General features: G+C 41.1%; 1 protein-coding gene across 4 annotated transcripts in view; it reads left to right on the top strand.

The window, feature by feature from the left end:
• The window catches only part of ATP11C (ATPase phospholipid transporting 11C), a 123,243-nt gene that overhangs the window by 89,604 nt on the left and 6,617 nt on the right, over positions 1 to 27,022 (top strand). For 2 of the 4 annotated variants that reach the window (XR_006274016.1, XR_006274017.1), the window contains exons 17-28: positions 1,736 to 1,839; positions 2,869 to 3,050; positions 4,483 to 4,746; positions 5,208 to 5,382; positions 6,900 to 7,002; positions 9,203 to 9,348; positions 9,824 to 9,883; positions 11,525 to 11,652; positions 14,587 to 14,722; positions 16,115 to 16,180; positions 17,228 to 17,331; positions 19,923 to 20,076. Coding sequence is in view for 2 of the 4 variants with exons in the window: in XM_038415503.2 (XP_038271431.1) it covers positions 1,736 to 1,839; positions 2,869 to 3,050; positions 4,483 to 4,746; positions 5,208 to 5,382; positions 6,900 to 7,002; positions 9,203 to 9,348; positions 9,824 to 9,883; positions 11,525 to 11,652; positions 14,587 to 14,722; positions 16,115 to 16,180; positions 17,228 to 17,331; positions 19,923 to 20,076; positions 26,478 to 26,576 (1,721 nt within the window). In the remaining 2 variants the exon portion in view is untranslated. Of the gene's footprint in view, positions 1 to 1,735; positions 1,840 to 2,868; positions 3,051 to 4,482; positions 4,747 to 5,207; positions 5,383 to 6,899; positions 7,003 to 9,202; positions 9,349 to 9,823; positions 9,884 to 11,524; positions 11,653 to 14,586; positions 14,723 to 16,114; positions 16,181 to 17,227; positions 17,332 to 19,922; positions 20,077 to 25,205; positions 25,297 to 26,477; positions 26,583 to 27,022 lie in introns of all 4 variants that reach the window. The other 2 variants (XM_038415504.2, XM_038415503.2) reach the window with 2 other exon arrangements.

Consider the following 27,022-nt stretch of genomic DNA (forward strand, 5'->3'; position numbering starts at 1 on the left):
TGTAACCCTGACATCAGTGAAGTTACACTAGGCATGAATTTGTTGCAATGTATCTGTGTGGCAACTAAATAATTCAAGGATATATATACTTCCCTTGGAACTGATTTGACTTGGTTAGGTCATGGAAATGGGACCTCAGAGCTGTTAATATCTCCTCTTTATAATACATGTGCATGCATCCACCTGCACCACAACTCAGAGACCTGAGTACATAGAATGTGGAATACTGTAATACATCTGAAACAGCTGATAGATGGCAGGATCAAAAAGAATACATTCCAAACCATTTATAAGATGCTGAATTGAAGTATTTAGAGCATATCTCTAATATAAACTCCTGTAATTGGATATTCTTATGATTGGATGCATATATTTTTGCCCCTGTTTATTTTTCAGAATTGTAATTGATCACCAGGATGAATGAATACAGAATTAATAATTTCCTCGTGGGTTTTTCTATGGCACTCATCGCTGAGTACCTGAGGGCTTCACAAATATTAGTGAACTTATTCTCACGACATCCCTGTGAGATGAGGGGATATATTAAGCTCATTTTATAGCTGCAGGTGCTGAGACGCAGAGAGTATAGTGTCCAATAATTTTTGGCACCTGATATGAAATGCATAAGGCCTCATTTTTCAGAGCGCTCAGCATTATATAGTACATTATATGTCCAAAGCACAGCTCCCATTAGCTTCAGTTGCAGCTATGAGTTCTCAGCTCTTCTACAAATCAAGCTCCAGGATCTCAGATGGAGCATCTAGGAAATAAGCAACACACAATTTGTGACCGCCTGTGAAAAGCTTGGTTTCAGTGACTTGTTTAGCATCACTTAGGGTGATGGCAGAGGCAGGGTAGAGCCCAATTCCCCAGGGCACTATTAAAGTTCCTCAACCATGAGACCCTCTTGTCTCTTCCTGCAGTCCCCTGCCTCATTCACACCCCTTCCAGCATCTGCAACCAATAAAACAGGGAACCTAAAACAGTAGCCTCCTTCACTACACAGCCCTGATTCATCCCCATAACAGGATCCCATGCACTGAATACAGATGGGGGTCTTGTGGAAAAAATATGTGATCACATCATTAAAGGTTCTATCATAATGCATACGCACAAGAGGGTCAAATTAAGGTGACCTAATTTGTCCCATTCCCTTTTCCCCCCACACCCTTGGCTCTTGCTCCCTCTGCACTCAAATTAGGCAGCTTGCTCCTCCATGCTGCCTACATCCAGCCAGGGCAGGGCTTTGAGAGCATAGGAAAGATGGGGGCTCCCTGCTCTCATTGCTGGTCTTCTGACCTGGCGTGGCCCATAGCAGCAGAGAGCTGCAAGGAAGGTGATGCTCAGCTTCAGTCTGAAGTGTGCCCAGTGCAGAATGAATCTTTGGGGAAAGATTCTGTCCCAAAGGCACTAGAGCGTTCGTTCTCAGAAATGGCTGAAATAGTCAAAAAATTCAGCCTGAGGCAGATACCCATAGCCTTGAAAATTACAGCCCAGTTGGTTAGCATTTGGCAAAGTTATAAGCAGCTGAAAGCATGGTCTTATACTGGGGCTTGTCATCCTTAATAATAGGTGGCAACCTTAATAGCATTACCAACCCTGCCTATAACAGCATCATTTGAAACCTTGCCATATTTCTTCTTTCCATCTAAGTTTACGGCACATTGAAGACAATGGCCTTTAAATCTCCCTCCACATTTTGAATGCTTCAATCTTCTTTTTAATTCTGTTTTAGAAAAGTTCCTCCTATTCTGTAAAGGAGCAGACTCTTCTATTTTTCCAAGAGTACAACAAGATGAAATACAACAAACTAAAGTGCATGTAGAACGTAATGCAATGGTAAGCATGTACACGAAACTAGGTTTCTTCTTGTTGGAAGGAAAGCCTTTCTCTGAAGATAAAGCTCTGACCTTGGGTTCATGAAAATGTGAGCTTTAGTTCTTGTTGTTTTGAAGTCCATATCTTACTTGTTTCCTTTTCTGTTCTTCTGGCTTCCAACTTTATTTAACTTCTGATCTGCTTATATGATCCTGCATCCTGTAGGATCTAATCATCTCCCAAGGAGTTAAAAATAGCAATAACAATAACATTTTCTCTCTTTTTTTCCTCTCTAACCTTGTAGAGAAATCCTTGAATCAGTTTCTAGTTTTGTTTTGTGTGTGTGCTGTTTTGAGAAGCATTTATCTAAATTGAGCTATATTGAGAGAAGATGTTTATAGTTAATTCTGAATGTGCTGAGACTAGGGGCTTGTCTACACTATCGCATGGGGTCGATCTAAGATACGCAACTTCAGCTACATGAAGTTAGAACTTAAATCTAACTTACTTAGATCTACTTACTGTGGTAAGTCAACAGCTGACGCTCTCCCATTGACTCTGCTTGCGCTCCTCGTTCTGGTGGAGTACCAGCATCAAAGGGAGAGCGCTCAGCGGTCGATTTATCATGTCTATACAAGACGTGATAAATGACCCCCCCCCATCGTTGCCCGCCTATCCAGCGAGTAGTGTAGATGAGTCCTACTATTCATTCCTATCTCTTCTGGTTGGTCCTCCTCTTCTTATACTGCAATGGTTTTTAAAATAGCCTTGTTTTACAATTCCATATTTCTCGTGACCTTATTACTGCTAAAGAGGCTCAATTCCACAGCTTATAATACATATTGTAATGTTCCATGTCCAAGGTTTTCCGTGTGTGGAGATTAATATATAAACAAATAGGAAATGGTCCTTAAGATGTAGAATCACTTCTAACATTGGACCAATCTTTGCAGGCACTGAGTGACCTGTAGAAGCAGAAAGTAAAAATTCTAAGATCGGGGCTTTTTAAAAGGTGTTTTTTGGTGCACGTATCCACTTCTCTGTTTCAAGGATGGATATCGAACTCTTTGTGTGGCCTTCAAAGAACTAACTCAAGAGGACTATAAAAAAATTGATGGACAGCTCAGTGAAGCAAAAATGGCTCTACAGGACAGAGAAGAAAAGATGGCCAGGATTTTTGATGACATAGAGACCGACATGCATTTGATTGGGGCTACTGCTGTGGAAGACAGGTAAGACGGTGGCAAGCAAGCAGATGAAATGTGAATGTCGTAGCTCTTCAGAACAGCGTAGTCTGTATCTCCCTCAGTCTGAAATTACCCTGAGAATAATTTCAGGACAACGAGGGAAGGATGGGTGAAAGACCAAAGTGAGACCATTGAGCAGCGGTCTGTGCCGTAACAATCCACCACGGTGCTTATTGAAAGCTATGTGCTGGTCCTAAGAAGACAGAATGTCTAAAGCAATTATTTCCTGGCACATCCCAAAACCAATTGCCTATTTGCTAAAAATATATTGGTTTAAACAGTAAGTACTCTAACATTTTAATCAATAAATCCTACATTTTCAGAAAAGCATGCAGCATTGTGCCCCTAATTTATGTACCAAACTAATACAAACTCAGGTGCAGTTACAGTAATTGTTTGTGTAAATTAGGCTGTTTGTTTTTCACTCTGCGTTTTATAGCACTATCAAAGAGTCAGGTGAAGTGACTGAATGTAGGACGAGGAACTGCTACGTTCTAATTCTGGCTCTGACCCTAAATCCCTCTGGACATGCCTGCACAGCAAAGAACCCCTCAGGGCAGCACGTCGCATGAGTCTGTGTAGACATTCGGACTTTAGCCGGAGCTCTGGGTCTGAAACCCGCCCCTTTCCCCATGCTCTGAGACTCGCTGCCTGTTTTTTGAGGAGGGGAGGTGGGGGTGGGAGTTGCCATATAGATGTAACCTCTGTGACCTAGAGCAAACAATTTAACATCTCTCCCTCATCTTTCCCAAATGTAAAATGAGGAAAGCGGTCAGCTTTTGTGGATTAAATGGTTAACGTTTGCTAAAATAAATAGGATTTATTATGTGAAAAGTATTGTTATTGGACCCATTCCTGAAGCCCATCCTGGGACTAACTGGCCATCAAACTTTACCCCACACTCTGCCACAAAACTCCCACCTACTTCCCTATAGGAATTTTCTCAGAGGGTGCTGCAATAGAATCAGACTTCTTTCAGTTTAAAGTTCTTCTGAAAGCTGCCTTGCTGGGGGGGTTTTTTGATTCAGTCACATGCAAAGTGTGATACATAGCACTGGTGGTATTAACGTCCGCTGGCGAAGTACTATGCTGTTTTTAGCTAGAGATGACACGGTTGGTACATAAGTCATTCTTTGGTAAACAACATGTGGGTTTATTTGCTCACAGTGGAAATGCTTAGCAATCTGTAAGCCATACTCGCGTAGTGTGTGGGACTTTTGTCCCCCTCTAATAGCTAGGGTGGTTTGTCTGCTGCTGCCTCTAGGTCATTTATCTGAGGCAGTAAAGGCTGATGGTTTTCAGATCTATATCCTCCCCAGGCTTATTGTAACATGCATGAATCATTCTCCATGAATTTTGAGGAGAAATGGTATTTTTAAGGTAAATGAGATGGCTAATGTATTGCCTCAATGTACAGACTTCAGGAGCACGCAGCGGAAACCATCGAGGCCCTGCAAACAGCAGGCATGAAGGTCTGGGTGCTTACTGGGGACAAGATGGAAACTGCAAAATCTACCTGCTATGCCTCCAAGCTCTTCCAGACAAACACCGAATTACTGGAGCTGACCGCAAAAACGATGGGAGACAGCAACAGGAAAGAGGATCGATTACACGAGCTGTTGCTAGAGTATCATAAAAAGCTGCTGCAGGATTTCCCCAAAAATAGCGGAAAGCTTAAAAGGTGCGAGAGAGCATGTGGGCAGTTTGTGTCTGGATAACTGCCCTAGGTGAAGATGCTTAGAAGGAAGGGTCCTTTTGCCTTGGTCCTGCAATTCCATGTATGCAGGAGAGGAGCTCTGGATTTCAGGGGGACTGCTTGTGGGGATGATTGTCCCACACCTGAATCACACTATAGGCAGAGAGACCCCAATCCTGCAAACAGTCCCCAGCTTTCCTGTTTCCTATTTTTCAAACATACTTGGGCATGCCCTGTTTTTCCTTTTAAATCCAAGCCATTTGAGTTAACTGAGCACGCGCACACTCATGCATGCTGAGCACACGCAAACTCACCTTCAGCAACCAGACCTCTTTACATTTAGAAACCATTTTTTTGTTGCTCAGATAACACAGAAATGACTAAATTGACTTCTTTGAAACGTAAGGCTCAGACTTTCAAGTCATCTTTTTCTGTTTGTATTATAGGAGCTGGACAGTGAGTCAAGAATATGGACTGATTATAGATGGCTCGACGCTGTCGCTGATATTAAATCCTTCCCAGGATACCAGTTCCAGTAATTACAAAAGCATTTTTCTACAGATTTGCCTGAAATGTGCTGCAGTTCTATGTTGTCGGATGGCTCCTTTGCAGAAAGCCCAGGTAGGTGCTATCGGTACGCTGATGGGCTCATTTTGCAGGAGGCAGCAGCTACATGCTGTTTTGAGTGTTACTTGCAGCACACTTCAGTAGTTAAAACAACTAAGCTGTTTGTATCATAGCTCCAAACTTTCCAATCTCTGTGAGTACAGAGGGGCTCCAAAATCCATATTTAGGCATCTATACGCAGTGGTTTGATTTTTTTCAGAGGTACTGGACACATGTTGCACAGGCTATAAGTCAGTGTAGAACTTGGCTCCTTGACAGGCTGCAAGCTGGGCCAGCAGCTGTCTTCCAATACCTAAGCACAGATAATGCTCCAGAATGTATTTGCTCTAGATGCAAAAGGTTCCCACCAGAAACAAGACTAAGTGATTACTCTGCATGTGAGAAACAATTGTTCTGTACCTTAAAGTGAAGCTGTCTTGCTGTATGCAAGTAAAACATCTTAATTTTTTTTTTTTAAAAAAAAAAAAAAAAAGGAAAAATAATGTAAGTATGAAAAACGTGTACCATGCAACTGGACCTTCAGTGAGTGCAATCTAATTTCCTTTTCCAAAGGACAGTTGCTACCAGAGGTATTTCTGGTATTTCAGAGCAAGTCTATTATAAACCCTTTGATGATTTTGATTTAACAGACTGTCTCCTGAACCATGAAATTTACAAAAATTACTTATCTGACTCTTTTTTTATTTTATTTTTTGGCTGTGTTGGAACCTTTTCCATGCTGTGGTGTATTTGTGCCACAATCTTTCATAGATGTACTGACTGTTTCCTGAAACTATTTTTACAAAAGCTTTGACATTCAACTCCCCTATAAATAAAGGGACAGACTAATCTATTTAATTCCATTCCAAGCTCTGAGAACAGGATTTTCTGACTTTTCCACAACAGCTAATTAAAGTATCAAAAAGGGCATAAACAGTGTATTTCCTGCACTGCTCTAGGTACACAGGTTGTGACCAGCTGCTACATGACTTAGTGCCACATGGGAGTCGCCTCCTTGTAACTGGGGGCAGAGTCTGACATTTGGAATGAAAAGGAAGGGTACCACTGATTTATATCTCGGCATTTCAGCTCTACAAAATTAATTCCAGTGCCAGCTCTTGGTGATGACCATGATAAAACTCCCATTGGCTTCAGTGGGATTATTTCAGGCCTCGATCTTAAACTGCTTAAAAGGGAAAAGAGAGGAAAAAATAGACCCGTTGCAGTTCGCTTGGCCGCAGTTGGATTGTGTTAACTGGAATTGGATGTAGTTGGGTGGGTTTTTAGGACAACTAGAAAATCCTCACAGGCTTTAAAATGAAGGCTGCACTGAATCTCAACCCTGTATGAATTAGTTTGAATCACTTTGTTGAAAAGCCGATCTGACTGACTTTTTTCAACCAGAAAAAACACTTGTAAGGCTATTGTCTCCTGGCCAGTACTGTATGTGCTGAGTTACTCAAGAATGCGTGAAAGTACGGTTGACTCTTTGGACATTTCTGCTGACCTGTTGTGTATTTGAATTTTTTTAGATTGTTAGAATGGTGAAAAACACCAAGGGCAATCCAATAACACTATCAGTAGGAGATGGTGCCAATGATGTTAGCATGATCTTGGAAGCACATGTCGGAATAGGTGAGAAATGTGTGGAAATCATAGTACCTCACTCTAGTGCAGCTCCTTCCATCAATAGCTCTCAAAGCACTTCACAAAGGAGCTCAGTATCATTAGCCCCTTTTTTACAGATGGGGAAACTGAGGCACAGAGAAGGGATGTGACTTCCCCAAGGTGACCCAGCAGGTCAATGGCAGAGCTGGGAATAGACCCCAGGCCTCTGAAGTCCCTTTCTACTAGGCCACACTGCCTCATCATAAGAAGAAAATAAGTAAAATACAAAATAGATAGAATATACTATGGCCTTTAAGCCTTGCAGTTGGGAAATAATGTATGGAAATGTAGAAGCTTATGGTTTGTTTACTTGATATAGAGTAAAACAGGGCATCAGACCCATTAGTGCCCCAGAGGCACTTCTGAAACCTTTGCCCAAGTCTGTTTAGCCTACAGACTTGCCTATTTATTGTTCAGTTCACACCTTCGCTTTCACATGGCCTGACCTTGCTCCCATTGCAGTCAATGACAAAACTCCCTCTGAATAAAGCAGGAGCTAAATCAGACCCATGAAGCGTTGACGCTAGATCCTTGATGCACTCGAAGTATCTTTAAACACATGGCTCTACACTCTTTGTGCAGCGTACAGGGATTTGCTAACTTCTGGTAACAGGGAGTGCCTGTCCAGTTTCCCACTGCTGAAAATATGAGAGAGCTGTCCAATGAAAGGTTTTAAACATGTTCTGCCTGTACCATGTTTGCAAGATGAGAAATCAATTCTTAGGGGTTTAGATTACAGGATTTGTAAAATATAACAACTGTTTCTGAATGCTAAGGGTTAAATCCTGGGCCCATTAAAGCCGATGGGAGTTTTGCCTTTGACTACAAAATAACCAGGATTTCTCCCTAAGAAAACATTTGCTTCTTGCTCAAGGTACATGGGAAACTTTTATTTAAAGCAAGATGCCGATTTATAAGTAAATAAGCTACACTTTCCATTCAGAAAATACAGGGCCCAATTCAGGGGTCATGCAAATTGCATGGATCAGTTTTGTCAGATTTACAGGGGCAAAATAATGCTTTCGCATCAATTTGGCAATCAGTATAAAATGAGTGCAATTTCAATGTCAAATTGTTGCAAGGTGGGAATGTAGCAGTCAAAGGTGTGATGAAGGTGTGAGATAATATTGGTTCATTCCCGCTTTCTTGCACCTTTCTCTGGCTTTTTCTGTTGTATCCCACTCAAGCCCAGTTCTGTTCCCCTTTTGAAATCAATGGAGATTTGTTATTGATGGCAATAGAAACAGGACTGGGCACCAGGTTGAACCAAATGTATAACTTTCTCTACTCTTCTCATCATTGCTAGTTTGGGGCCTGAAAACTTAATTGGATTAGCACCTGATTAGCCCAGCTGGGCTGAAATTGGCCTATATTCTTTAACTGGATGTTCGTAAATTCGTTGGTATGCTGTTTTGCTGCTTACAGCTGGTTGTAATTCACAGTGGATCAAAATCTACTTTCCAAAGATTGATTTCCAATGATTGATCTCATGTTGGAATCAATCTGAGATTTTCTCCAATGCTGCCAGAGGTAGTAGAAACATTAGAGAACTTGACTGTCACTGAGACAGGAAGGATGGAAGAGAAAAGATGGGGTCATCCTTCCTGGCCATTGAAATGACCTCCTCACTAAATGTACCTGTCAATTGAACAAAATCAGCTGTTTCGAGCTCAGCTATATAAGGGGGAAGGCATAGTATTCTAAGTATCTGCAGTGAAATAACTAGAATGCATAGAACTACGTGTTTAAATGCTGGCAAGGATGGAGGCAAAACTCAACTCCCGCTCTGTAACCGTCTGATAAACTCCATTCCTTGCAGTTTATTTTGTTAGGGCCTGCTGGATAAGAACTTCAAAATAAAAGACCTTATTGTTGTGAAGGACAGTAATGATCCCTTGGAGTGTTAGGATTTTACTTCCTAGTTCACCTGTGTGGTGATCTCCACCCCAGAATGACACTGTTGTTTTGAATGGCAGTCTGCCGAGCCCATTGGAATCCTTGGGGAGGTGACAAGTGCTTCCTTCATACAAACATTATGAAATCGGCAAGTCTTTTTTTATATATTAATTGTAGTTTGGAAGGTTAAACTATGTTGGCAAATCAAGTGGCTGGTCTGAATCTAAATTCCAGCACCCTGTAAATCGCTCACTATATTTGTGTCATTCAGGTATAAAAGGCAAAGAAGGTCGTCAGGCAGCAAGAAACAGTGACTATGCTGTTCCAAGGTTTAAACATTTAAGAAAATTGCTACTAGCACATGGGCATTTATATTACGTGAGAATAGCACACCTTGTACAGTATTTTTTCTATAAGGTAAGGATTTACATTCAGCTAACAAAGCTTGTGTCATTGAACACTATTCAGGCATTTTTCCTGACAAATTGACAAAGTCCACTAAAGTTTGTTTTGTAGTACTTTTTTGTAGTTCATTTTTCTTTGTAGCTTTAAAAAAAATATCATTAGTGGTATAGTTAGTAATATATGTTTTACAGGTAAGGGTTGTACACAATTTGTGTGTTAATCTTCTGCTGTAGGGCTTGTTCCAGTGCCCACTGTAAATATTAAAGCTGTATTGTTTGTCTTTCCATAGCAACAAAGAGATGGTCCAAAGAGTTTACAATCCAAGTAGTATTAGCTTCATGTCTCATAGCCAAATTTTTAGCCTTAAATGTTTTCTATATGATAATACAGTAAATGTGAAGCATAATTCAGATTTATATTTAAAAATCAAACAGCTCTTAAGAACACAAGATGCTTCTCTACTAAAATCTGTCTCTAATTTTTCTAGAACCTTTGCTTCATTTTACCACAATTTTTATACCAGTTCTTCTGTGGATTCTCGCAACAGGTATGTTCCAATAACAAGTTGATAAAAACACACTCTAAACTGTCAAAGTGAAATTCCATAGTTGAGATTTGGTTTTGTTATTCTGTGTGCTCTCCAACTAACTTTATCAAAGATGCCACTTAATGGAAACTGTAATCTAATTGCTAAGCAGCAGATTTGGAACATTAAATATTTGAGGTATAACTTTTTGTTTAAAAAAGAATTTCCGAACTATTCTTTCTCTTTTTTCCAACCATGCACAGGTGGGCATTTTCCAAAAGTAACAAGAGAACGTTTTTAGAAAGTCTCGCTGTTAACTCATGTTGACATCACTTCCTCTATTTTATAAAAGAACAAAGCCACAGTGTTGTATCTCCTTGTACTAAAAATGTCTCTTACAGAACTAGGTAGAGGAGCTTATTTTTTTAACAATAAGCTTTAAAATAATGAACCCGTTGAGGATCTAGTCCCAAATAAAATAATGAACCTGTATTCGACCTAGTCCAAATGAGTACCTCAGCTGTGTAGAACGTTTTGCCCAGCTGTGTAGAACTTTTGTGACAGGTGGGATGATGTGACCAACATAAAAAACAAAAAGGGTTTTGGAACAACAGTTTTGGGTTCCTGTGCTCATTTGTGCATTTTGTTTGTTGTCTCTGGGTTGCCCCAGGAGCAATCAGAAGGAAAAGCAAAACCATTCAGGCAATTGGAAAATGACTTCCATTGAAACAAAAAGAGGCTTTTCTTGGTTGTAGTCTCTGTCTAACAAGGAATCTTTCCGAGAGCAGGTGCCGAGGACAGAACATGTGTGTTTGTTAAAATGGTTTAGGAGGTCTCAGCTGTATTAATTAGAATCCAAACAAGAGAGCAGCTGTTGACAAGGTAGGAAGTGGCTGCTCTAAAATCACTTTGCCTCCTACCTTCCCATGCTGCACTCCTAAAACAATGAGTCCAAGATTTTAACCAGGCCACTTTAATTTGTTAATCCCATCGGCTCAACTGCTCTTTAATTACAACCTGAAAAGGCGTGCTTCAGTGACAAAGCCTCCCATGTATGCGCTCAAGCTCAACTTTCCAGTGGCCCTCATTGAACCTGAGCAAAAAGACTGGGAACATAATGAAAGTGGCTGAAAGACTGTATTACATTGATACAAATTCAGCCACTGTCTTTTTGAAATCCCTGCTTCTTGGTAATACTCAGAATGACGGCCACATCAGTCTTAGACTTCTTTTCGAGTTGCTTTTATACTAGACCTTCCAGCTCCCATATTAAAGGTGAAGAATGAGACTGCAGGGGAATGTTTGATTAACAGAAGGAACCTCATTTTAAGTTTGGAATCTGAAAGTATCACTGGGCTGGATCCAGCAGCCATCAAGCTTGCTGGGAATTTGCCTTTTGACTTCAGTTGGGGCAGAAACAGGACTTTTGTCATTAAACTGTAACAGCGGTAAAGGCAAATACAACTTGCCTTTAACTCTGTTGCCTTCAAGCATGAATTGGGCTAAATTAGTCATTTGTTTGTTGCTTTGACAAGAATATGAACTGTCCTGTGTGTGTGGAGGGTAAGAACAGGAAAGCTTTTTCTCTTTTTAGTGGAAAGTTTTTAAAGTAAAGGGGGACATTTTTGTTAATATTATTCACTCCCTTCTGCTGTTTTTAAGCCTCTGTATGATGCTGCTTACCTTACAATGTACAACATCTGCTTCACATCACTACCTATCCTGGCCTACAGTCTACTGGAGCAGCATATAAACATTGAAACTCTGACCTCAGATCCAAGATTGTATATGTAAGTAACAAAGGATTTTGCAAGTTCCCAGCATGCTCTTGCCATTAACTTTCTAGCAGAGCTTAAGGCTTGTTAGTAAGATTAATTTTGCAGCATTTGACACTGTTGATCTCCAGATCTGTGAAGTGGCAGGAGGGAACGGAAGAGTACCAAAAAGGCTCAGGTCCTTCTGTCGCTTGAGTTGAGTCTTGGAACTAGCGTGTTACTCTGAGGTCCTATGGCTTATTTGTAGTCATTTTGAAGAGGCCCTTATTCACTGTAGCATTCTCCAATCCATTTAAAAAAGGCAGAAGCTCATTGCTGTATCGGTGCAAAGGTGTGCAGTGCTATGACTGCAATTTCACTTTCCGTGGGAAAGGGAAATTAGGGAGCATGCCCCTCTACTGTTGTGTCTTGTACAAAATGGGTATTATTCCTGAGTCAGCCAGTGACATGCGAGCAGGTGATGGGAGTGCGGAAGGCATGTCAAAATGAGGAGAGAAGAGATGCACTCACTCACAAAGAGATGCATATTTCTGAAAGCCTGGCATGTAGGGAGCTAGATTCTTACTTGGTGTTAATTTATTCCCAGTCCTCCCCACGTCTCCCTACATTTCCCCCAACAAGGCCTTAATCCGCACTTCAGGTGCTAAATGCCAAAGACTTTTATTCCCACAATAGCTTTCAGGAACAAAGTATAAACATTGCTAGAGAAAAGTGCTGGTTAATAGAAGTCTTTCTTTTCTGGGGGGTTGCCACCTTCCTTAGTAAAGACTATCAGAGAGCCTATGGTTTTTCATGGGAGACCAAATGCATAGATTTTCCAATCTTCTCTCTTTCTTTCTCCCTCCCCTTCCTCTCCACCAGCCGCTGGTGTGCACACACACCTGTCACAATCCCTTTATCGCTGGCTAAAGGAGGCACTTTTTTCTCAGACTCTCTTATTAACATACTGTCAGCACACAACTGATCCCAGTTTTCCTGTTGCCCATGCCCACAAGTAAACTGTAGAAATTATCATCTGCATTTAGAGCACCAGTAGTGAAACAAATTCAGGGTTGCGCCGTTCTTTTCTGTTCGGGTTCTTAAACTGTCTATCACTGTGGTATTAATGCAGGACAGGAAAGTGCACCAAGCTGTATGGCTGGCATCTGTCATGGTAGCAGCGACCTGGAGCGACAGGAGCCAGCTATCGCTATTCACCAGGCACTCATGTGGAGTCAGAACGTAATCTGCCTTAGATCTCAAAAAGGAAGCGTATGCAATGGACTTTGCCTGCTTTTGAAATAGGTGCTCATATGTCTGATTGGCAAATGTCCTCTGCTACCCTCCTTCCATTTGGCAAAACATCATGACATGTTTTTAGACCCTTGCTGAATACTGTGTAGCAAATGCACTCACCTGACTGGCTAGGGAATGGTGAGAATACAAAGGGAGGCGAGCCCTAAGAAAAACAAATAAATTTTACAAGAAGCTGGCTCTAATTTGAATCCTCGTGACTTTGCCTGTGTGGCTGACTACAAAGTGACTGCAGTGCAACTGCTGTAGACAATGCCGAGTGGCTGCTCTGCAGAGCTTTAATTTTGAGCCACTATATTTGTTAGTCTCTAAGGTGCCACAAGTACTCCTTTTCTTTTTATTAAAATCCTGTGAATGAAAAAGTGCTACAGGACATCAATGCAAAGACAAAATAAAACGTGCAGGAAAGAAGCTCTGATGATTTTCCTGACCCCAAGTTTTAGCTCCATTACGAAATGACTTTCTCTCAGAAACACAAATTACAGAACGTCTTCCTCTTTTGGCTTATTATTGCATTGCCTTTGCCACATCATAATTGGACTTAAGTAAGCCTCTGTGTTATAAATGATAATTATAGTTCAGTGTCACAGCTGTTTGCAGAATCCAGCCTGCTGGAAATTGAAGTAATACATTTTTAGTTATAAGGGAAGGGGGGTGGGGAAGTTGCTGTTCTTTCACTTACATGCTGGATTTTTGTTTTTTTTTCTAGCTCCAGCTAACCCTCCAAATCCCAGCAATAATAATAATAATAATAATAAGACTATAAAAGCTTCCCTTGAATGGGGGGGTGTATATTTCCTAGAGATTTTGGGAGAACCTGCTTTTATCTATCCAGCAACTGTTACTTATAGGTGGCAGTAATCAAAGCCTGCAGTGCTTGGAATCTCTCATTTCTCTAATATATGTGCATTGTTCTGGGATCCTTTGGAAATGGACAAGAAGGAACAGAAGAAACGGTACACTGAGATATTCCACCAGAGGGAGCTCATTTCTACAACAACATAGCAGAGCCCTCTGTGAAGATGTCCCAGAGCCCTGTAACTACTGTTGTTTTAAGTGCTAGATCTTGTATCTAAATTAACCCAGTCCCAACAAAATCCCCCATGTTCATGTACATTTTGCATACAGTTCAGCAGGTTACTGTCAGCCCGAGCATTTTCCTTAACAAAGGAAAGGCACTAGCTCCACAATATCTAGGATTAATATTTCTGAACTTGAGGAAATTTACCTTCTGAAAAATGTAGATTAGGCAGGAGCAAATGGCGAGGCTAGCAATTCATTTGGTCATGTCAATTACTCCTTTATTACTGCCCTCTTTTAAAATTCAGCTGCTGAAATGTACAGGTGCTAAGTTGTAGTAGTTTTGTAACATGGGAATAGAATAATAGCGCAACCCACTATCGTCAGTTTTTGGACTGCATCAGGGCTTGAAGTGACTTCTCTAGAAGTGAAAGGGGGGAAATGCATTAATATGCTCAGTCACCGCAGTCAAAGCTTTCTCATGTAGTTTGTGCTCTCTCCCAAGAGTGAGACACTTACCTTTGTGTCACACAAATCTCGCCACCAAAATGAAGGGCCTGATTCAACCGCCACTGAAGTCAGTGGAAAGACTGAACAAGTGAAAGTGATTTTTCATGTCACTCTGTTTCTTGACAGGAAAATTTCCGATAATGCCATGTTACAGTGGAAGCCTTTCTTATACTGGACCTTTCTGGGCGCCTTTGAAGGACTTGTGTTTTTCTTTGGAGTTTACTTTCTTTTTCAAAATTCATCATTAGAAGATAATGGAAAGGTAAAAAAATAAAAATAAATCCGTTGAGTATATTAGAGTGTGTGTGTTTCTGTACACGTTGTATAGTATGTGTATGTATCAGTCAGTGAAATGTGTCTGGAGTCTTGTCTTATGATGTATTCAAGAGTTCCCTTAGTAGAACAGGAATAATTTAGATCTGTAAACCAAATCTGGAAGATTATTTTTTTTATTCTCTGTATGTGAAGCCTCTTCCAGCTTGCCATGTAAACAATTTAGAAATGGTCATGCTGTCTAGGTACAACAACCCCATATACAAGTGTGATTGCAGTCAAACCCATGAGACCATCTCCTACCTTAGACTTGGCACAAAACTTCTAGGGGGAGTTCTGTGTGCAGGATGAGGCCCGTCAACTTCAAACCTTCTGGTTTGTAGTGAAACTTAATCTTGCCAAATGAGCTCTTTCGAAAGTTGATATTCTGAGAGAAGCTATTGGATTATGGGTTGATTTCATGTAGATCTAAAACATGTATGCATAGAATGTTGGGAAAAGTTTTATAAGTTTTATTTTATAACACAGTTTACCCAGTGTACTGTACTTGCAACACCCTTACGTACATCAAGGGTGACTTTCTTTTATCATTCTTGTTCTGTTCAAATTAATTTGTTTTGCGCTAGTATGCTATGTAAATGATTTGAGAGGCTGAATCTGTGTGACTCTCTGAAAACGAGCTAAGTTGGTATGTCTTGTTTTGTAACTATTTAGGACTGTAGGGACTGCTACCAGCAATTAATCAGAATATCCATGTATGTTTGATTGAATCCTTTTTCGCTCCTATTAACTTTATTTTTTTTGCATTTTTTAAAACTTTTGCATTTCACTTTCTGTTTTAATGTATGCATTCAGATCTTGACAGCCTGTGGTAAGCATCTGTCCCATTCATTGCCATCGTTTGGATATATATGCAATATCTGCTTTTCTTTGTTGTGTGTAGTCACTAGTATCTGCAAACAAGCAAACTCAGAATATTCTAGTTTGAAAATATCAATCCGTATGTTCAGCAAATGGAACAAAGTTACACAAAAAGTGCGGCTACTGTTATGGGTTCCATATTATAAGAAAGCACAAACTGAGTAAATCACCTAAATACAGGTGGTCCAAGTGACTTACATTCTTGATAAACATGGCTGTCGGTAGACTATTTTGTTACTGTCACAACAAGTTAATTGTTTGTATGGTACTGCATGGCATAGGAATATTGTAATGGGCAGCTAGCTTTACAAGAGCATATGGTGGCGCATAACTTTGTATAGTTGATTCTAAAATAAGTCACTCCATTGAATTTAACCCACTCTTGTTATTAATTATGTAGTTTGTTTTGTTTTTCCAACAAGACAAAGAGATACATGTGGCAATTTAATGTGTTTTTCAGGTTTTTGGGAACTGGACGTTTGGAACTATTGTTTTCACTATATTAGTGTTCACCGTCACTCTGAAGGTTAGAACTTTCCTTTATTTTCAATATGTCATTGAAAGATTATAGCGGAAATAAATTTGTGTGTTTGGCAGTGTAAAATTATACACTTTATGCTATAATGTACCAGTGACATTTATTTCCTTAAGGTTTTGGATCTTCAATTCTTATGTATATTTAAAATGTCCATCATTTCTTTACTGTACAATGTATCTCACGCAATTTATAGTCTCATCTAGATTTTTCGTGTGTGGGTTTGTTCTCTCCCCTCGTGCTTGTGAATTTGTTCTATTGCCTTTTCTTCCCTACTTTCACCTCTGGAGTTTTCAGCTCAGGAAAGGAAAGAGATACAACAGAAAAATTTTCTTTACCCAGTCTTGGCTCCAGTATTTTTCAATGAGTTGGAGCTGTCATAAAAATACACTTGCCAAATCATAATAATTTAATCATTTGTATTGCAGTAGAACCCAAAGTCTTTATCAAGGATCCAAGGTGCAGTGAACTGTGTGCTATGTACAGCCTGCATTGGCAAAGGGTCAGTCTTTGTCCCCTTGTAGTGGTTAGATTACGGTTTGAGGTTTGAGTCTGCTATGGCCTGCCGGTCCATTACCTCAAGCAAGAGAGCATCATGTTGTTACATCCATCGGCCCCCGGTTTGTTCCCCACAGAATTCCCAGGCATCATTAGAAGATGCAGCTCCTTCACCAAAGACCTTACAAAAGGTCTGACCCACTGTTCAGAAGAGCACAAGGTGCATGTGGGAAGAATATACTTACAACACAGTCATTTCCCAGATGGAGTATTGAGTGGTGTCAGGCTTTTTCAGTGAAGCCTTTCAGTGATGACTTAAAGCTCATCAGGGAGGGTCTTTTGTTGATGTTGTGCCAATGTTCAAGTCAAGTTTTTTCATTGGTGAACCTTTGCTAAGAGACAATTGACTAGTGAATTTAGACATCTATATGAATGGAAAGAGACTCCCTACTGCATGTGAAGAAAATTTGTGATATAAATGGCACTGGAGATACACTTTGTAACTAACTACTATTCCATTTGTTGTTTTCACCTATATAGCTAGCGTTAGATACTCGATTCTGGACCTGGATGAACCACTTTGTGATTTGGGGCTCCTTAGCCTTTTATGTCTTTTTCTCGTTCTTTTGGGGAGGAATCATTTGGCAAGTATCTTTCTTCTTTCAGTGATTTTTTTTTTGTTTTGTCTTTAGGTGAATGTGCAGTGCTTGCACTGTGTGAAAGAGATGGCCGAATTCATGGGTGTGATGGGACTGCAGGAATCCAGTGATTGTGGGTGGGAAATGTTGTTAATCTAAAATGGTAGATCCCTAAAATCAGTAAATAGTTTTAGCATCAGATGCTGATTAATATACAGCAAATAGTGCAAACTGCATGGAAGAAAATCACCAAGAAGCAGACTGAGCTTAAAGTTGGTACGTCTGCTAATGAACATCTTTAGATGATGGTTTCCAAATGTGAAACTGTCTTATTTTTTGTTTCATGGCAACTGCAGTAATACCTAACTGCTGGGGATTTTTTTTTGTTTTCTGTTTTGTTTTTGTGGTGGTGGAATTAGTGATTCATTATCCTTTGAGATAAGTCAAGGAACTCTCACTGTGTATTAGCAGAGCTTGTAAAAGCCACTTGCTTTTGATGATAGTATTTGTTTGGAACAGCTTTCTATCAACCTGTACAGAAGCAAAGCTTACCTTTAAAAACAAAAATGGAGTTTCTAGCCCCTTGGCTGTAAACATAACCTTTCACATGCAATATGATGCAGAGCTGTCTTCCTCAGTCTTCAGACAGACCATTCTAATGCTGCTGCTGCTCATGGCTTTGCCATGCTGTAACCAAGTGGAAATTGATGCTGAATCTTGTCAGTTTTCACTGCTGCTACTGTGAGTTCCCTGTGGGAAACAGGGTCACTTAAGAGACCCAGTTAATTTCCCTACTCTTTAGGGAAAGCTAGTAGGTAGGTTAGTGGAGACCACTATTACTTGAGCAGCAACCAGGGAGCTGTGGGTCATGTGTAATGAGGTAGGGATGGGGCCTTCCCCTTCCAGAGGCCAGAAGAGTTTGGATTGATCAGACACCTATTCGCTGGGGTCTACAAAAGATGGAGTTTGCAAACAAACTACACGTTGGCGTGAATCCAAAAGCTTTGGTGAAGAAGGGGGGTTTGGTTTCTTACCTTGGGATATTCTTGGATGTTAAGGCCATCACCTTAATTTGTCCTGGTAAATATTTCAAATGCTGTGTGGGTGGATGGGTGACATGGAGGGAGAGAGAGAGAAAATGTAGTGGAAGCACACACTGTGGGAAAGATGCTAGTAGAGGAGGAAAGAGAACAGAGGAAGCAGACAATGGAAATAATGCAGGAATTGATACTCTGGGATACTTTGTAAGGGGGAAAACGTGGAATGAAGCCAGGAAGAGACAGGCCTGTCTCCCATTGACTGTAGTGGGGCCAGGATTTTACCCAACGGGTCTAACAAAAGCAGGTGAACCAGAGTAAACTAAACTTGTTAGGCAACTTTCTATTTAATATGTTACAGATTGAGTCCCCCTGCAATAAACAGCACTCAGCCATTGTATTTCTTTATTTGGTAGGGACAGCACCCTGAGTTGTAGGCTTTGCCCACAAGCCAGTAGGTGCTGGGTCCATTTTGCAGTCTCTGTCTGCTAATAAACAAGCTCAGGTAACTAAACTAGCTTTAATCAGGGCCACGGGCATCGTTTGCTCTGGACTCTAAGATGTTAAACAGATGTTTGTCTGTCTGTAATCTTACCAGCTGTCTCATTATGCTGAAATTCATGAATAAAAGGTTAGGTTAGGTGGCCTGTCTGAATGGAGCAGAGAAAAGAATTTGAATACGGGCTCGTCTACCCAAAGGTTTAGTTCATGGCAAGCTGGGCTGTGAATCTACCCCATACCAGCAATGCGCAATAACACTTTATTACTGAGCTTTTATCTGCTTTTCTTACGAAGAGGATTAGATCAAAGGGCACGAATGAACTTTTAATGTGCATCAGCAGGGTCTACATAGGCAGTTGAAGTGCGGGAGCAGATTCAAACCCCAGCTTGCCACGGACTCAGTGTTTGTGTAGACAAGCCCTAAAACATCACGTTCCAGGGAGGGCAGAGACGCGTCTGCCTATGATTGAGAAGAGGAGGGGGAAGCTGTGGGTCCACACAGGGTGGCCAGCAGGAGGTATGGGACTGTCAGAGGTGGGAGACTGAATAGCGAGGAAGATTCAGGAGCCCTCAGCATGGATAATGGTGATTGAAACTACATCAAGTAGGGGCAAAAGCTGACAGTCTGAGAGACACACAGCAGAGCAGAGGAGGAGCTGCTGATGCTGATGTAGAAGTAAGAGGAGAAGAATCAGGAGAGAATTCAAGGATGGAGCTGGAGAGTGACTGTGACAAACAGTGTCTGGCTTGGAGGATGACATTGGAAAAGAAGCTCCAAGCCTTTGCTAGGAGGGAGCTACCACTTGCTTTTAGAGCAGCTTCAGTAGATTGCAGAGTAACCAGATGAGAATTAGAAGAGAGAGTAATATAAAAGCAGCAGCAACGGGGATCTTTGCAGGCACAAGCGCTGCCCTCTTTACACATTCAAACATCCCCCTTCCTCCTCCATATGAAAATGTGTCCCGTGAAAGTGCTAGTCTTCATTTGAATCTCACCTCGCTGGAAAACTGCGGTGGCTGATTGTATTGTCTGAGCCTGTTTGTATCCCTTCTTTTTCAGGCCTTTCTTGAAGCAGCAACGAATGTATTTTGTATTTGCTCATATGGTGACGTCCGTCTCAGCCTGGCTGGCCATAGTTCTCCTTATCTTTATCAGCCTTTTCCCAGAGATTCTTCTAGTAGTTTTTAAAAATGCGAAAAGGAAAAACCATCAGGTAAGGAATGAGAGAATATACCACAATACTTTCCTTTTTTGGAAGAGGTGCGTCCGTTCTTCTAAACACCTGAGAGACTTCAGGGTAACAATGCACCATTTGCTCCTAGTGAGAGGCTCCCTGCCTCTCATTGTGTCACTCCTTCATGTGCCAAAAAAAGGTCCAAAAGTGTTAACCAGAAGCATTGCCCCGGTCTGCGGAAGCAGACGCATCAGCAGTGCCTTTTCAGTCAGCATTCGACGGTCTGTGTAAAGTGCAACTGCTTCTCCTTCTAGAAAGTATATCTTGCAAATCACATTGGACTTAATTCTACTCAGTTTCACTGCTCCGTCCTCATTACAAGTCTTAATTGACTTTCAAAACTTGCAAATGTGACCTGATCAATCATCTAGGGGGAGTTCTTAGGGATTTTGCTTTTGGGGGGATTAATGATTTTTTTGATGGGTAAGATATCTTTCGTTTTTTTCATTATCTTCCTCATTCTTATTTTAAGGATGGAAAAGTGGATTTTGCACCTGAGTTGCTAAATTTTCACAGTGAATTTGCAAGGGACTTGACATCTAGTTCAAATACAGTCAAAAATAGCCTTGCCCCACAGTCCCTGTTACCACAGTATTGGGAAACCTCACAACAATTTATGCCTTTATTATCCTGTGAGGTAGGGAAGCAGTACATAGAATCATAAAAGATTAGAGTTGGAAGAGACCTCAGGAGGTCATCTAGTTCAATCCCCTGCTCAAAGCAGGTCCAACCCCAACTAAATCATCCCAGCCAGGGCTTTGTCAAGCCGGGCCTTAAAAACCTCTAAGGAAGGAGATTCCACCACCTCCCTAGGTAATCCATTCCAGTGCTTCACCACCCTCCTAGTGAAATAATGTTTCCTAATATCTAACCTAGACCTCCCCCACTGCAACTTGAGACCATTGCTCCGTGTTCTGTCATCTGCCACCATTAAAGTGTCATCTGCCACCATTGCCACCATCTGCCACTGAGAACAGCCTAGCACCATCCTCTTTGGAATCCCCTTTCAGGTAGTTGAAAGCAGCTGTCAAATCCCCCCTCACTCTTCTCTTCTGCAGACTAAATAACCCCAGTTTCCTCAGCCTCTCCTCATAAGTCATGTGCTCTAGCCCCCTGATCATTTTCATTGCCCTCCACCGGACTCTCTCCAATTTGTCCACATCCTTTCTGTAGTGGGGGGACCAAAACTGTACACAATTCTCCAGATGTGGCCTCACCAGTGCCGAATAATCACATCCCTCGATCTGCTGGCAATGCTCCTACTAACGAATACAGCCCAAAATGCCGTTGGCCTTCTTGGCAACAAGGGCACACTGTGGACTTATATCCAGCTTCTCATCCACTGTGATCCCCAGGGCCTGTTTTACAGCTGGGGAACTGAAACACATGGCTAATTGATTTGTCCCGAGATCACATAGGAAGTTTGTGGTGGACCTGGGATTTCTGGATGGAACTGGGACCCAGTTTTCTGGAGTCCCAGCCTAGAGCCCTAACCACCAGGCTGTCCTCTTTTTTTATCACTATCTGCTGTCTCTTCAAGAAAGACACTGGGTTTTCCCATGCATGATGCAGTTTTTCCTGAAGGCCAGTCTCATTCTGCTAAAAGAAGGGGAAGAGTGGTGGGAGGGGCTGTTTGTAAAATAGAAGTTGTCTGCTGCAAGCTTTAATGGTAGTAACTGTCTTTGAATGTTGGTGAAAAGCACCAGTTTATCTTTGCCTATTTCCCCAACATTGAAAGCCAGCACAGCTGTGGGAAAGTGCGTGGAAGATGGTGCAAGAAGGAACAATCAGTTGCACACATACAAAACGGGAAATGACTGCCTAGGAAGGAGTACTGTGGAAAGGGATCTGGGGGTCAGAGTGGACCAAAAACTAAACATGAGTCAACAGTGTAAGACTGTAGCAAAAAAAAAAAAAACAACAAAACATCATTTTGGGATGTATTAGCTGGAGTGTTGTAAGCAAGACACAAGAAGTCATTCTTCCGCTCTACTCCGCACTGATTAGGCCTCAACCGGAGTATTGTGTCCAGTTCTGAGTGCTACATTTCAGGAAAGATGTCGACAAATTGGAGAAAGTCCAGAGAAGAGCAACAAAAATGATCAAAGGTCTAGAAAACATGACCTATGAGGGAAGATTGAAAAAAATTGGTTTGTTTAGTTTGGAAAAGAGAAGACTGAGAAGGGGACATGATAACAGTTTTCAAGTACATAAAAGGTTGTTACAAGGAGGAGGAAGAAAAATTGTTTTTCTTAACCTCTGAGGATAGGACAAGAAGCAATGGGCTTAAATTGCAGCAAGGGAAATTTAGGTTGGACATTAGGAAAAACTTCCTAACTGTCAGGGTAGTTAAGCACTGGAATAAATTGCCTAGGGAGGTTGTGGAACCTCCATCGTTGGAGATTTTAAAGAGCAGGTTAGACAAACACCTATCACGGATGGCCTAGATAATACTTAGTCCTGTCATGAGTGCAGAGGACTGGACTAGATGACCTCTTGAGATCCCTTCCAGTGCTATGATTCTATGTTAATGAAAATGAAAAGTTCATGTTCCCTGCTATGTGCTTCTGCAATTGTTAAAAACATCTCTGCAACATCACATCAGAGCTCTTAGCCCTGTCCTTCTACACCTCCTCCACCACCTCCTCCTCCTCCTTTACTGGCACCTGCTAATGCTCAGCTACTTTAGCCTGTCATTCTGTGTTCTTCCCATAACTCATGTATTTATTTTCAGAGGGGGTATATTAGCAATTTAGGTTCAACGTTCTGTTTGCACATCTCTAAGCAGTAGGTTAATAAGCAGTCATTTTGTGACCCGAAATGTAAAAGAATGTTAATGTAACCATTTATGTTTTAAATGACACTGAGTTTTTTTGGAATTTGTATTCAATGAAATCGTAAAATTTACTTTCAAATACTGAAGTTTAGGAAGAAGAGATTTTTCTCATGGTGCTCTGGTATCCTGTATGACTTTACTGTAAGCTCTATGCACTTCTTTCAGGGTAATTTTTTTCTCTGGTCTCTGTATTTTGACCAAAAATTGGTATTTAACTAGATATAAAAGTATCAAAGTCTTAAAGATGTTTCCTTAAAACACTTGCTAGATTCCCTTGGCACAATATTGATAGTGCAATACATGTGCCGATGAAATAACAAAATCTGTGAAACCAATTATTAGTGTTCAATTTTATAAGCAATGAAAACTGTTGGAATCTTTATGTTTATCAGACATGTTTCAACAGCCTGTGTTTGTTTTCCTTTTAACTCTTTATTACATTGGTTCTGAGAACATTAATGGGTCAGAACGAAGATGAGAAACCCAGTATCTGACTCTTCTTTAAAAATCTGTCCTCACCCTGTGTTCTCTTCAGTTTATAAGGAAGGCTAACCAGCTTGGTGGGTGGTAGGTGACATCCAATTCTTAAGACCTTGAGTCACCATGTTAGAATTTTTCTTTTCTTTTTCGTTTTTTGTTTAAGATGCTAAAAATATAACCGAATTACTTCTAGGAAGTTAGACTAGCCAGTTTCAAAGGAAAAGAATGGTTTGCTCTCAGCAGTGGTGGTGAGGAAGTTTCCTCAAGGTGGGAGAAATGTGGTATAATGAGTCTGGTGATTGAAAAGACACTCAGGTCTAAAACCTCATCCCATTGACTTTAGGGGGAGCAGGATTTGGATCTTGTAGGAACTTAGGTGACAGCAGCTAGTAGATCAGGAGTCTGATGCCAAGATTTCCTTCTGGGGTAGATATTTTTTTTGGGGGGGGGGTTGTTCCAGCTTTGCATTGTGTCCCAAAAGTTAGTCATTGAAAATCCCTGGGCTAGTCTGTGCGTAAAAGGTGCGTCCTTGACCAAGCTGTGGCCAGGCTGCTAGTTGATTTGGCTAGAACTTCCTCACCAAGGGTGAAATCCTGACCCGTCTGAAGTCATTGGGAGTTCTGTTGTTGACTTCTTTGGGGTGTGTCTACACTGCACTTTAAGCCTGGGACTGCAGGACCTGGGATTGTGAACTAGCTGTATCCAAGCCTGTGCTTTAACACCCACACTGCATTGTAACCTGGGTTTACAGTTGCTGGACCCAGGTCTCACAGCTGTGCTAACACATCCATATGGCACCATGCAGCCCTTCTGACTTGGGTCTGCAGCTTGACTTGCGTCCACATTGCAAAATAACAGGGCTTGGACCCAGGTCACACCGGGACTTGGACTCTGACCCAGTTCCCTAGCCAGGTCATAGAACCTGGCTTCTGACTGCTCACTGTTCTAGCCACAGCAGATTGATTTGGGTGTGGACAGCAGGGGAGCTTTGTCTCAAACTGAGTCAGGGCCCAAGCTTAGCATATGCAGTGTAGATGTACCCACTGGGGACAGGATTTCATCCCTTGTGCTGACACAGGCAAGCAAGACACCTACCATCCAACACAGTAGTTTGGTCGTTCCCTCCTTCAGCGGGAGTGGGGCTGAAGCCTCGAGCCCCGGTAGCTGTGCGCCGGCTCTCGAATTTCTGAAGATTGTCGTTATGTGGCTTGGAGGGTTAGTAAGTTTGGCCACCCCGATGTGTATATACATAAAAAAGACAAGATGAGGGTTTCAAGATGTTATGTTTCAAGTAGCAATACTAAATTGTAGTCAAGAGTTTTGGACATGAGGGTCTAAAATTAGATGCTTGAGTCCGTAATTAGATACCTAAGTAAGTGGCCTGATTTTGAAAGGCGTCGAGGAGCCACAGCCTCCACTGATTTCAGTGGAAAATTCACTTATTCAGGTGCCTAAACTTCCAACGTACTGGCTAAGATTTCAAAAGCCAGTGCATATGAATAGCAAGAGCAGTGACTCCTGTCTCTCCTTTGAAAAATGGTGGGTGAAATCCTGACCCCTTCAAAATCCATGTGATTTTTGCCCTTGACTTCAGTGAGGCTGGGATTTCACCTCGAGCGGTCCCATTTTGTAATGTTTCTCTTCAGTGCACTGCTATTCACTCGGCCTGTATTTGTCAATGCTTCTATGTGCAAGTGTTTTGAAATGCAAAGTGCATTCATGTTTTCTTTTGGTTTCTGCATTTCTCTCTCTCTGCTGCCATTTTCCACCTTTTTGTGCTGTTGCGAACTAGGTAACGAAACGCCTTCCTTCCTCAGGAACATCTACTATCTTCATGCTCTCTCAAACTTCCAGCAATCACAGCTTTTCTTGGAATGAATAAGGTGATTTCCTTTCTCAATCAGTACAAGTTTGCTTGTGCTGCTGTTTTTTCCTTTTCCGAATGCATAACCATGATAACCTGTGGTTTTTAGATCTGCTTGTGCAATAAACGGTTTTTTAAAGGTACCTTTTCATTTAAATGTATTTTGTCTACCCCTTTCCCTTTGGTGTCGCTATCCCATTATTTAAAGCTTTGCAACAACTTGCTGCACATCAACTTAGCTGTGCTTGTTGCATGCATCCTTATTATTTAATATGACCCATAGGTGTGCATGGTGCTTGACAGATAGACAGACATAAGACAGGTTACGCCTCAGGGGACTTACAATCTGCCTTTTGGACCAGATTGTCAGCTAGTGTAAACCGGTGCAGCTCCATGGAAATCAATGGAGTTGTGAGAAATAACTGTGGATCTTTCCCTGTCTTTACATACCCACTTTTCCCCCGTAGAGCCTATTTGAGTGCGTTAGATAAAGCTTTCTTCGAAACATGGAAACAACAATCTACTTTATTTTGATTGTGCTCCCAGTTACTTGATTTGTGTGCAAACAGTCCATCTCGCACTTGGCCAATTCCATAGGCTAGCGGTAACTTCTCGAACACATTCCTTTGGCTAACAAAACAATATTTACTCACATGACAGAAAAGAATGTATTTTGCTATTCGTAAAAGCTATAAAGTTTCGACAAAATAAACAAAGATTTTGTACCAGTTACGCTGAGTGCAATTCTCAATTGCAGCTGCTCTCTATGGGGATGGTAAGATACCAGAGCATTTTATGCATGTTCCTAGTTGGTTTCATTTTCACCTTGCTGTGTTTGCCACATACTTCTCAGTGTCCAAAAGAATGCAGAGGGTGATGGATTCTTTCCCTCTCAGAGAAACTTCCAAACTTCAATGCTCAAAACTGGGCATCTAAATAAGCGGGGGTGATCTTCAGAGTTGTGGCACACACCACTCATATTCACCGAAGGTGCCTTACTCTTTGGCACTCATACTTGAAAAATTTGGCCAATATTTCATAATCTTGGCATTTATAAATCATGTCTTGGGTTAGTCTTTTTGATTATTTAACTTAAAGTTTTCTTACAGAATGATTCAATAAGACTTCTTTTATTTGTTACACCACTGGGTAGATGAACATTTCTCATGTGCTTTAAGTATTTTTGCCTCACTATTACAGAAAAAACTGAGCAATAGGAAGGAATCTGATTCACTGTCGTCCAGACCTTCTGTCAGACCTCTTCTTTTAAGAACATTCTCAGATGAGTCTAATGTATAGTAACAGGTACCCTGTCCAAAAGAATTGGGATGGTTTTAAAGGCACAGATTAACCAAATGTTCCAAAAATCAATTAAAATATAGTTTTTATAATCCTCTCAGTTGTTGGTGTGGGGCACCTGTCTTTGCAAAACATAAAGGTGCAATGCTTGGCATACATTTTAATCTTTGGAGCTATCTACACAACTTTTTTTAGAACCTCAGTAGATGTATACAGATTCTTTAGAGTTTTAAGCTCCTGCTGTATGTAATTAAAATGCACAGTATAATTGGCATAAGCCAAGTTTATTTGAATAATATTGAGACAACTGAGACTGAACATACTGTCAGTAAATTATATTAACAGTGATCATAAAACTTTAATACTCATGTATTTGTAATGAAATGTCCAAATCCCAATGATTAAAATTATTCCATTATTGCATCTGGATCAATTTAAAAGTTATG

The sequence above is a fragment of the Dermochelys coriacea genome, chromosome 9, assembly GCF_009764565.3.
Source record: "Dermochelys coriacea isolate rDerCor1 chromosome 9, rDerCor1.pri.v4, whole genome shotgun sequence".
In the NCBI taxonomy this organism is placed as follows: domain Eukaryota; kingdom Metazoa; phylum Chordata; order Testudines; family Dermochelyidae; genus Dermochelys; species Dermochelys coriacea.